Source organism: Syngnathus acus, chromosome 10, assembly GCF_901709675.1.
Source record: "Syngnathus acus chromosome 10, fSynAcu1.2, whole genome shotgun sequence".
Lineage (NCBI taxonomy): Eukaryota > Metazoa > Chordata > Actinopteri > Syngnathiformes > Syngnathidae > Syngnathus > Syngnathus acus.
In genome coordinates this window covers 10,340,989-10,352,055 of record NC_051095.1, presented here as the reverse complement: position 1 = coordinate 10,352,055, position 11,067 = coordinate 10,340,989, and the positions used below count along the sequence as shown (strand labels likewise).

General features: G+C 38.8%; 1 protein-coding gene across 3 annotated transcripts; it reads right to left on the bottom strand.

Annotated features, from left to right (window-relative positions):
- Positions 1-1,398: 1,398 nt before the first annotated feature.
- Positions 1,399-7,965, bottom strand: st3gal5 (ST3 beta-galactoside alpha-2,3-sialyltransferase 5). Of its 3 annotated transcripts, none has more exons than XM_037261588.1 (8): positions 7,911-7,965; positions 6,809-6,911; positions 6,015-6,132; positions 5,400-5,609; positions 5,088-5,224; positions 4,391-4,577; positions 3,784-3,942; positions 1,399-3,040 (listed from the first exon to the last, which is right to left on the bottom strand). In XM_037261588.1, exons 2-8 carry the CDS (start codon positions 6,838-6,840, stop codon positions 2,786-2,788), a joined length of 1,098 nt encoding a protein of 365 aa, XP_037117483.1. In that variant the 5' UTR covers positions 6,841-6,911; positions 7,911-7,965; the 3' UTR covers positions 1,399-2,785. The 3 variants fall into 3 exon arrangements, with proteins under 3 accessions (XP_037117483.1, XP_037117482.1, XP_037117481.1); XM_037261587.1 differs by lacking the exon at positions 7,911-7,965 and adding an exon at positions 7,592-7,904; XM_037261586.1 differs by lacking the exon at positions 7,911-7,965 and adding an exon at positions 7,592-7,904 and having other exon boundaries at positions 6,809-6,904.
- Positions 7,966-11,067: the final 3,102 nt, after the last annotated feature.

Below are 11,067 nucleotides of genomic sequence, written 5' to 3'. Positions count from 1 at the left end.
TTCCGGTCAAATCTTTAACGCTTAAGTGCCTTTTCCGGTTAAATGTTATAAAGTACAATACTGTACGTTACCTTGATGTAAGACGCAAGTACTGTAACTATAACTCTGTAACTGTTATTTACTGTACTGTAGCAAAGGTGATTAAATTACTCTTCTCTCCAGTGTCAGTACTGTACGGAAGAGGATTAATACTGGTAGATATTTATACTTGTGTATAAAAAGACGAAAGTTAGATGCACTTAGGTACCAATGGGGAAAACAAAAAATAATTTATCTAAATAAGATAAATTAACTGAAATTATAAATGAATTTCAATTTACCTGTTTTAGGAACAAGACAGATCAATTATTGCAACAAATTATATTTTTTATATATTATATTGATTGTAAAATGACAATAAAGGGCATTCTATTCTATATATAATTTTTAAATGAACTATTTGTAGTTAATGTAGAATTTAATCAGCGTTCATGAAATACATTTTATATATGTTAAATAAATTTAAAATATACATCCAATGAGATAATTGAATTTAAAAATTAATAATATATAAATAATAACAAATATTAAATATAAATAAATAACACCGACCATATAAGTGGGCCAGATTAAAAAGACATAAGTGCTGAGTGGTCCACAGCCAGTGTGCCTGTAGTGGGTCATAGAAGAAATTACTACCCAATTTAGGACACGTTCTGCCTTGCTTGTTTCATGTTTTTATGTGAAATAATTGGTACAATATCTTTCTTGTCCACATCAGGGTTGTCGGTGAGCTGATCAGGCCCAACCCAGTTGACTTTGAACAAAGTACACCCTCGACTGGATGGCAGTCAACCACAGAGCACAAATTGACAAGCAACAATTCACACTCAAATCCACACTTTTGACCAATTTAGTCTAGTCTTAAATTTTTCACTGGACAGTTTTGACTCCAAAAGGAATAGAACTTCAGTCGTATTTGACATAGGGATTTTGAATGTAGTTTGATTTTCTTTCAGGGTAATCAGATCATTGTTTAGCTGAACTGGTTCAAAGTTTCAGCAATCTTATCAAAGGCATTATCACAAGGAACATGATGATCCTTGTCAGAAGCCTTGTCCAGGACAAAAGTGGATATGTACTCAAACTGACTCCTAGTCATTGCAACAGACATTTCTGCTTTCTGTGGAAGAGGCCAATCATCTCCTGCTGATTGTTTCATAGGGACACACATCAAGGGACAGGGTGGCGATTGAGAAATTTGGGCCAACTCCTGATCTCCTGATACGGTACATTCCAGACAAACATAGCACTGTTTTTTTTTTTAATAGGCCCTAGGTTCCTGTGTAATTTGGCCTTTTTTAACAAAACGAGCAATGTTCACTTACCTAAAATTAAATTACGAATAAAAATACAAAGTTCATTCCCAAAGTTTATTCCCATGTTAGATGTATTTATTTAGATAGAAAAAACAGACAGTGTAGAACGTGCTAAAAAACAAAAAACAGTTTGAGACATATTATCATTAATAGATTGTAATCAGTGCATGTAAGGGACTAAGTCTATTTCCATGCTTATCTAGGTATTTCTGAGACCAAGGACATTTTCTGATCTGAATAGAACAAGGCTACTATTTGGCTTTGTGGTAGCTTTGATTTTATCAACGCACACACACAAACTAGCCATCTTCCTGAAATTTATAAATAGTCAGAGCCCAAAAACACATGAAATGAATACGTTAACAAGTTCATATTTTGGGTGATAAGCTACTGTAGCTTTTTACGCACTATTATAAAAGATTCTTGAAAGGTAAATGTGTCACTTGACAAACTGGGAAATTATGTCACAAAAAAAAACCCAGGTAAAATATTTCACGCTTGTAGTGATGTCTAAGTTATGTCTGTTTTTGAGAAATACACATCCTGCACATGGTAGCAAGTGATTGCTTTTAAATTTGATTTTCATTTACAGATTTTTAGGTGAACACAAATTCATCTTTTTCAGTAGCTACACATTAAAATCTGCTTCGCAGATTTGTCCAGTGTCAACAAAAATATTGTACTTCGTCAAAGCATATATACTTTGTGAAAAAAAATCCCCCATTTTACTTCAGGTAAACAGCGACTATTCAGATTTATTACAAATACCGGTCCATAGACAAATATTTCATTACAACCTAAAATGAAATAGAATAACATTCAAATATATTCTAGTCTACAGATATGACATTTGAAATATAGGCAGCCAGAAGTACTATATCTGATGAAGGACTGTGTTCATGTTCATGTGGAATAAAACACTTTTATATGCAGGAAAAAAAAGACGTTGGTCACTTTAAAATTGATCAAATGGTTAAAATTTCTGTAAACTAAGGAGCAGAAAGGGAAGGAATAATATTTGTTCATTTTAGTGCACTCTCAGAAATGTACTAAATGTTTCTCACATGCTTGCTTGTATAACGTTTTTTTGAAATATCTCAACAAACCATTTAGTGTTTCTGTTTCCGAATATTTATCCATGCACAGCACTGTTCTAAAAGATAATGCTTGACAGTACTGTATATACAGCCCCCCCCCAAAAAAAGTATTTGAACAGCAGGAACGTGAAAAGTGGGTGGCTTTCAAGAAAAAGTGCTCTCTCTTGAATTATTATATCTAGAATACCACTAAACAAAATCAGGAATTGTCAACTTTTGTCTCATATTTACCTTTTGATCCGAAACCTAAATATCTTTGGTATACAGACAAAAGAATTGACCTTGAAGTTCAAGTAGTACTTCTGTAGGAGACTGTAGATTTGGAGGTAATCAGGGGCAGAAGGAGCAATGAACGCCCCCTGTCAGGTCAGTGATGGTTCCCTCTTTGATGAGACTTTTAAGGACTTGGGTCTCCTCATTCACATTGTGCATACCCTGCCACAGCATGTAACTCATAGGCAGCTGATCATAATAATGCATTGGACTCCTTTCCTGGGAGAGGTTGTAGCCGAAGCCCGCGAGGCTCACCTCGTCACAAAGCAAACTCGCTAAATCCAGTGCAGAGACACCCAGGGTGGGGACATTCTGCAGAACAAGACAACAAACACTAAATATCATTCCAAGAATTTTATAAGTGTTAGAGATCTTCGGGAATTTATCAACAATACAAAAAATGTTGAGATGGTCTGCTGCTTTATATTCAGGAAATGATTAAGATGTATATCATTGTGCATTCGTGTATTTTGAAATTGAAAATGGCTTTGGCTATTGCAATTCTCGAAAATGTGATACAACTCAGCGAGTACGTATATCTATCGATATTCAAATCAAAATATTCCAAAGTATACAGTATGTACGGTATATTTTTACGAGATTAACAGGAAAACTAATTTATAGGTAATGACGAGTAAAGTTGTTTCATTCATCTCTGTTGTCTGTTTTAGAGACATAACATCCGCTCAAGGACACTTTCTGGAATACAGTGGTGACCAAACTTCAGCCCGAGGTCCATTTGTGGCCTGACATTAATTTGCCTTATCACATTTAAGCGAAAGCCGTGATGAAGCAAAATAACTATGATGTATAATTGCTTGACTGACTGGATGGTATTATGTTTAATATGTGAAAGTTAATAAATGTTCATTTTCTGCATGCGGCCCCGCAGGAAAAAAGTTTAGACACCCCTGCTGTCGTGGCTCGTTAATATGTATACAGTACCATCAAATGAATTAAGATGTCTTCACCTTGTCTTAATCTTCCTTTCAAAAAAAAAAAGAATCCTGCGCTATACTGTATAATTGGTGTGTCACTTTTATGCAGTGTCTTACCTGGTCCCAGCCCCACAAGCGTGTAGTAGGTGGGGAGAATTTTAGTAAATCTAACGCTGTTTCTCTGATGAGGAGTGGATTTAAGAGTCTGAACCTGTTGGGTTCAAGGGGGATTTCCTCTGCAACATCCTGCCAGAAGAATAGCCAGTCCCACAATGGCTGCAACAGAAAGCGCATGTTATATTTCTTGTTTCTTCATCACGGATGCTGTAACATTGATGTGGAAATTAGCTGCTGTTGCTCGTGTTCTCAAAAGTGACTCTCATCCCATGACAAATTACAGACCGATTAGTACATTGCCCACAGTATCTAAGACTGCACAAAAATGTCTTTGTGGACCTCCAAACCTTGTGTGAGGGTTCAGTTTGAATGGAACAAGAAATCGCCTTCATTTCACACAAGAAGTGAGACCTGTCTTACGAAACATGAACTGACTCCTGTCATGAATAATGAATTAGAACCAGTAAATATGATGAGTCATTTGCAAACATTAGGAGACAAAACTGCTGGTAGCAAAACGTGTACATCTACAGACAATAGGTTGGTCCTAATCAGATAGAACGCCAGAGCGACCGACAGACAGAGAAAAAAAAACAATAGTCCTCACCACAGTGAGCTTGTTAATCATTGCAGAGATCCAGCTGACATCTACGCCTTTATATACAACAGCTACAAATACTGTTTGAGGATCTGTGTCAAGCCAGTGAGTGGGCGTGCCTTCTGGATAGCTTATCCTGATGCTGGTCCGATTCCCTACGTCAACACTAAACTCTCCGAGAGGACCGCTGTTCAACCTGGCGTAGTCAAGACACAAGGAAGAGTCAGGGTCTTGCATGAGGAACAAATCAATTCAAAAATGTATTGTTTTTAAAATGGTGATGGAAAAATTAAGATTCAAATTTGCTTCATGAACCAGATGTACTTTTTGGACTCCTCCAGGTGGCACTGCTGGTTCAAAGGAAGGGGCTTAAGAAATGGCAAGTCAGTGTTCTTTCAGCCATATAGTGAGCAGTGCCATCCAGAGGGCTCAATAAACACAACAACTGGTCATTTGATATCCTTTACGTGAGTGTGAACTGGGACAACACAAATTTTGAGTTAGAGTGGTGGACTAAAATGTCCACGTAAATGTACTCAGGGATGATTGCAAAGGAAATGCTCAAGACAATAAAATGAATTTAGTCTTCATCTGAATTCAAAATTCAAGCAAATGATTATTTCATAAACCTTAATGACTTATAGCCTAGACAATGCCCATGTAAACAATAATTTTATAGAATATTTTTTCTGGGACGTATACTAACCTTATAATGGTGTCAAAACGATCAATGAAAGGACCCAGCTCCAGGCCTTTCAAAACGCCTCCATTTCCAATGACCACACAGCGCTGACATGTATCAGGCGCCTTTTTGAATGAGGGTGCTTCATTGGACTTTGGCAACTTTGGAAATAAAGTAATATTTTTAAAAAAAACAGACACACAGCTGCACAAAGTCATTCACCACAGATATCAGTGTTTGAAATAATTAATCATAAAACAGTAATGATATCCAAGTGGGGGATATTTGAAGACTGAATACAGACTGAACATATTGCAATCTATGGACACACATCACCTGCTGAAGCAGAGCCGCTACATTTGCCTGAAGACCTCTGAACCCAAAGGGGGGTGGGTACTTGAAGAAGTCGCTTGAAAGCGGTGTGTCCTTCCACAGGAAGGGCTGGGTCATGTGACTGGAAGCCGGTAGTCGAGCCAAAAGCCCCTGCCTGGTGCTTTCGCGGTGACATTGCCGCTCAAGTACTTTGAAAACATTTTGGTGCACTAGCTGCAACATAGGTGACATGAAATATTTCAACCATAATGACAAACACAAAATAATTATGACGAGAAGCCACCACATGATGAACACTTGCACAATCTCAAGAAACAAGGTCTTGGGACACAGGTCCCAAGACCACGTAAAAGCATGGGTTGGTTAAACCTTCCTTATTTAACCAACCCATGTTTTTCCAAACAAAATTATGCAAGTTACTTGTGGTGGTACCGCCTGATGGGACAAGCAGAAAGTCGCAGCATTGATAGTGACTGTTTCAATTAGAGAAATGCGTCTGATATCATACAAGGCGGACGTTGATAGCGACACAATGAAATTGTGTTGCCCTCATTACTTCTAATGTAAATAAAAGTAAATCTGTTTGAAAACAGAGTAGGAAAAACAATGTATCCTCACCTTTTTATACTCGGGGCTGACATGCATATCCAGAGGTTTAAGTGCGTCTTTACCAGACCAAGATGAAACGATCACCAGACAGAGCACACAGAAAATTCCCGTCAATAGAAATGCACGTCTGGACACAGAGACAAACACAAAACAGAGGAAATAAACATTAACCTTATTCAACATTACCTGGTTTGCCTTTTTGCAAACATTTTACATACATTAAGTATATGTAAATATTACAAATAAAAAAGCGCTATCACCTTAAGCACACAACTACCCACTGTCAGACAAATACAACAGATGATACCAGAAATGCAAAAAGTCAAAAGTGGTTGCATAACTTGCCAGGGCATTGCCTCCGCTCCTTTTTTTTTGTGAGTATGTAAGACATTACTTTATTTTATACCACTCACATCCACTGGTTTTAACTGTTAAAATAAAAAGAGAACCTGGCACGCCACAAAGCCTGTCTGGTAACCTGACCACATTCAACTAGGTAAGAGGTCTGCAAGACAAACTCATAACAGGAATAAGAAGAAGTAAATGTGACAACTAGGCGGCCGGAAGGTAGTCAAGGTTGGAAAGCTACTAATAAAACTGCCAACACTTAAAAGAGTCTTCAAAGAAATCATTAGACGGCTTATATAGTCAAAACTGGATTCATGTGCATTCAGAATTTGTCATCTCAAAATACGTAGCTTAGAATCATTTATTTAGTGGCACATATTTGTATATGAAGTAGCCTGACACAAATAAAACAATTAGATGATTTTTTTTTTCTGAAATCATTTCATGCACCTCACCTGTGTGCTGCCCAGCGTTTTGGAAGCTTCATGTTCCCAGCATTCACACCATAATAGGAGATGATCTGCTTTCTATGATGAAGCAAGGATCTTAACCTGCACACTGGACAATGAAAGAAATTGTTTGAACCATTCATCCAACCAACCTAGGCAGGAAGCAACAGAACAATGTCCATCTTGTGTTGGGTCAAAAGCCAAAAAGTAAAACTGTGCCGCCTCGTTTGAATAAAATTTACTTCTGCATTGCAGGAAGAAAACTGCCAAAATAAAAAACAAGCGAAAATCAAAGCAAATAAAAAATAAAAGCAATTTTTTAGCTTTACTTTTATTCATTTTTGATTTGGGCAGTTTTGGTCCTCCGTAGTTTTGTATTCTAAAATCAATTTATACATTATTTTTATCCTGCCCACTTTAACCTTGGGAGGGGATATGATGGATCCGCCTGCGACTCACATGTTCAAGTCTTATCACAATTTCTAATAATTTGTGTGGATTTCCCCCCGGGGATCTTTCTTTCTTTCTTTCTGGAAACTCCACAAGACCAGACCATTAGCATAACCTAAATACGTTTTCTCATACTGTCAATTAATTTTGACGGTGAACAGAATCATAATCAAAATTGGTTTCGATGCGAATGTTCGACAAATATGTCATAATAGCACAAACAACGACATTTAACTATTGTCCCCAGCCTCCATTTCAGTCCTCGCTGCAGATAAACAAATCATCTCAAGCAACATCAGTGACGTTTCTACACGTTCTGACAGTTTTTAGGGGACTCACCTTATCATGGATCCCACTACTTCATCTTGACGGGAATGTTTCGAGTCAAGATTCTTATTTATTGTCATTGTATTAATTCGGCGTCAACCTCATCTCTCCATGTATCGGACGATGAACTCCGGCAGTTTCAAAGGGGCGTGGAGCAAAGCAATCGAAACCATGCAAAACCACGCGAGAATATGGCAAGTCTTCGTATTTTAATTTTACCAAGACGGATGGATGGACATGGACAGATTTGACTCTCATGAATTATAATCCCAGTTGAAGACAGTTGTCATTCGAATTAATTCAAAATATCTACACGTGCATTTTCGCATACCTTAACTCAGGATATTTAGCAGATGAAATGTCACTGCGGTGAGGCCAAGGACAGCCTCCGCACGGAAAGACGAAGTCAAGTCAGCGGCTTGGGGACCTTCATAATAAAAGCTCCCCAACGAGTGCACGCACATCGGTGGTTTGGATTTAAAATAATGAAGTTGAGTTTGGAGAAGTTAGTGTTCATCTTCATTAATAACTGCAACTCGCCCTTTGAAAAATACCATTAAAATCTGGAATTTCGTTATCCCGCAACCAGACCAGTTCTTGACCACCCATTTACCATTTCAAAATAAAACTGTCAAATTTGAAATTTTGACCATTACCACATTGCTTATAGACATATAGTGGAAAATCCACTTTTTTTGCTAATTATAAACTGTAGCTATGTAACACTATAATCCAGGGATTTTCAACTGGTTTTGTCCAAGGGACTGCAATTATAATCAAGAAGCAACTCAGGGACCAATGCTTATATATTGGTATACATATATAAGTTAAAGTTAAAGTTAAAGTCCCAATGATCGTCACACACACATCTGGGTGTGGTGAAATTTGTCCTCTGCATTTAACCCATCCCCGTGTGATTTTGATCCATCCCCTGGGGGAGAGGGGAGCAGTGAGCAGCAGCGGTGCCGCGCTCGGGAATCATTTGGCGATCTAACCCCCCAATTCCAACCCTTAATGCTGAGTGCCAAGCAGGGAGGCAATGGGTCCCATTTTTATAGTCTTTGGTATGACCCGGCCGGGGTTTGAACCCACAACCTTCCAGTCTCAGGGCGGACACTCTACCACTAGGCCACTGAGCCTATATATATATATATATATATCAGGGAGACATTTAAATCATGCAGGACCAGAATTATATTATGCACAGATTCTTTTGTTCAGACAATAAAAAAATTAGTTGTTGCCTGCTCAGAAAGACTGGAGTAGCAGTCGAAACTGTCAGCAGGTGACAACTAAAAATGTTATTGTCTGAACAAAATAATCTGTGTGTAACATTACGAAGACATGATGAATCTCATCGAAATAATTCCAGGACCAGAAATGTCCAACGCTGCCTTAGATGTCCCAAAAGCAGTTGGAAATCCACACTGACGACATTGAGCGGTGGACTGCAAAATGGCTCCTGGAACATCATGTGCCCGTCCGCTTGAAATCTTCAGCATCCAAAGCAACAAGATTCTAGACTGTATATGGAGTTGACAGATACAAACCAAGTGAACGAGCCAACGCCTTTATTATGGTTCAAACACGTTTACATAATTGAAAGAAAATCACTTCAATATAGTCAAAGAATTCATCAGAACATGTGTATTCAATTAAAGTGTGTTTATACTTGTACTATATTTTTCCACATAATGCGAAAATGTCGTACAGTGACATTATCTTGCACACTTAGTCTAAAGTGAACAACAGTGGGTGGCGACCGCTAAAGAAACAATAAGGAAAAAAACACGTCAGAATGGAGCTGATTGCCATTGGCGTGACGACGGCCAGACAGGAAGCGGCGCTCGGACGGCCGCGTGGTCACTTCAGCTGGACGTGGATCTGTTCCACTTGCCACACCAACAGCAAGTTGATGGCTTGCAGATCCTGAACTTGATAAGTCCTGTTGGGGTTGAAGGTCAGCTGGAAAGCGCCACTGCCACACTTGATGACAATCTAGACGGCGGCGGGCAGAGTACGGGTCACTTCCATCAAAGACACATTTGCATTATTGTGCAACAAGAAATCAGCAGCGGAGGTGTTTGTCAGGTTTTTACGAACCATTCGGTTCAAAGACGACCTGGGCTTTGTTTCTACTTTTGGGCGGCCCAATCCGGCATGCCTCTTTGTAAAGCTGCCCGCGTGTCTTCCATGCGGAGACGTTGACAGGTCCCCACAATGTTTCCACGTGCGGCTCGCGAGGAGTGCTCACGTTTTGCCACAACGCCGCCGATTCAAGGTCACAGTGAGACGTTTCACTTCAGACGCAAAGACCAATACTTTGATACTGACTTAAAAGGACAGGGCAGGAACAAGCTGTCCCCGGAAATGAACACACGTGTCTTGCATGTACAGGCGCAACACGAGCCCAAATGAGAATGTGTGCCCCCTCCCTCTCGCCATTTTAACGTCAAACCGTGTTTCTTTTGCAGTCATCTGTTGAGAACATTCATCAAATTGTTACTCTGAGACATTTGCATGTGCTACATGAATTATTTATATGTTCCCAATTGCTCATGACAAACACTTCAAAGGGAAATTCCAACTCTTTTGCAGTCACTTCTTAGGAATGGTCTTGTACTTCTGTCATAAATGCTCCTTATCTTGTCTTACTAACTTTAAGAAATTGGCACCTTTTTTCAAATGATGTGCATTTAAGTAGACCAGGAGCCATGAAACCCCAGGGCTGAGGAGTCAGAGATCAGGGGTCACATTTGAAGGAGTGTCCACACTGCTTCCGGTAGGGAGGACTGACTGAAAGAGCTCAAATAAACACTAATAAATATTTCGGTAAAATGTCTTGAAACAATGAATTGTTTCATTGAATAATCTTCATACAAAAGACCCCTTTGCTTTGGAAAAAAAATAAATCACTGTGGCTATTTTGTTTATTTTGTTGCTATCCCAATCTTTTCTTGTCGGATTGCAACAGTGCAACCGTTTTAAACAATGTATTATGAAAAATGGGGCACATATTTGCACTGATATTAATAATTGACATTTAAAATGTCGAGTGTCATTAGTGTCCATCCCCTCAAGTAGCACTCACGAACAATCGTGGCCTTTAAATTGCCTATTCCTAATCCACATCATATTATACTCTTTATCTTAATCATCATTTTATACCGGAAAGGGGACATGATTTAATTGATTAGACAATATAGCAATCATAAATAAACTCCATAATCTCGAAAGCCAAAAGTGACGACATTTGTCTGAGGCTATGGAAGGAAAAAAAACAATTCCTCAAAAGAAAGCAATACAGTCTAAGTATTCTAAGTTAACAGGAGTCTCCACATAAATAAGGCTTGCGTTCAATATCGAACCGGTTTTCAATTTGCAATCAAACTCACATGTCCCTACTTTGTTGCCGTCGACAAAGGAGCGTCACCGCATAGGCGGCTGCTGATTGGTCAGTTTCAATCCTCGCGGGCTGCTTGAATGAG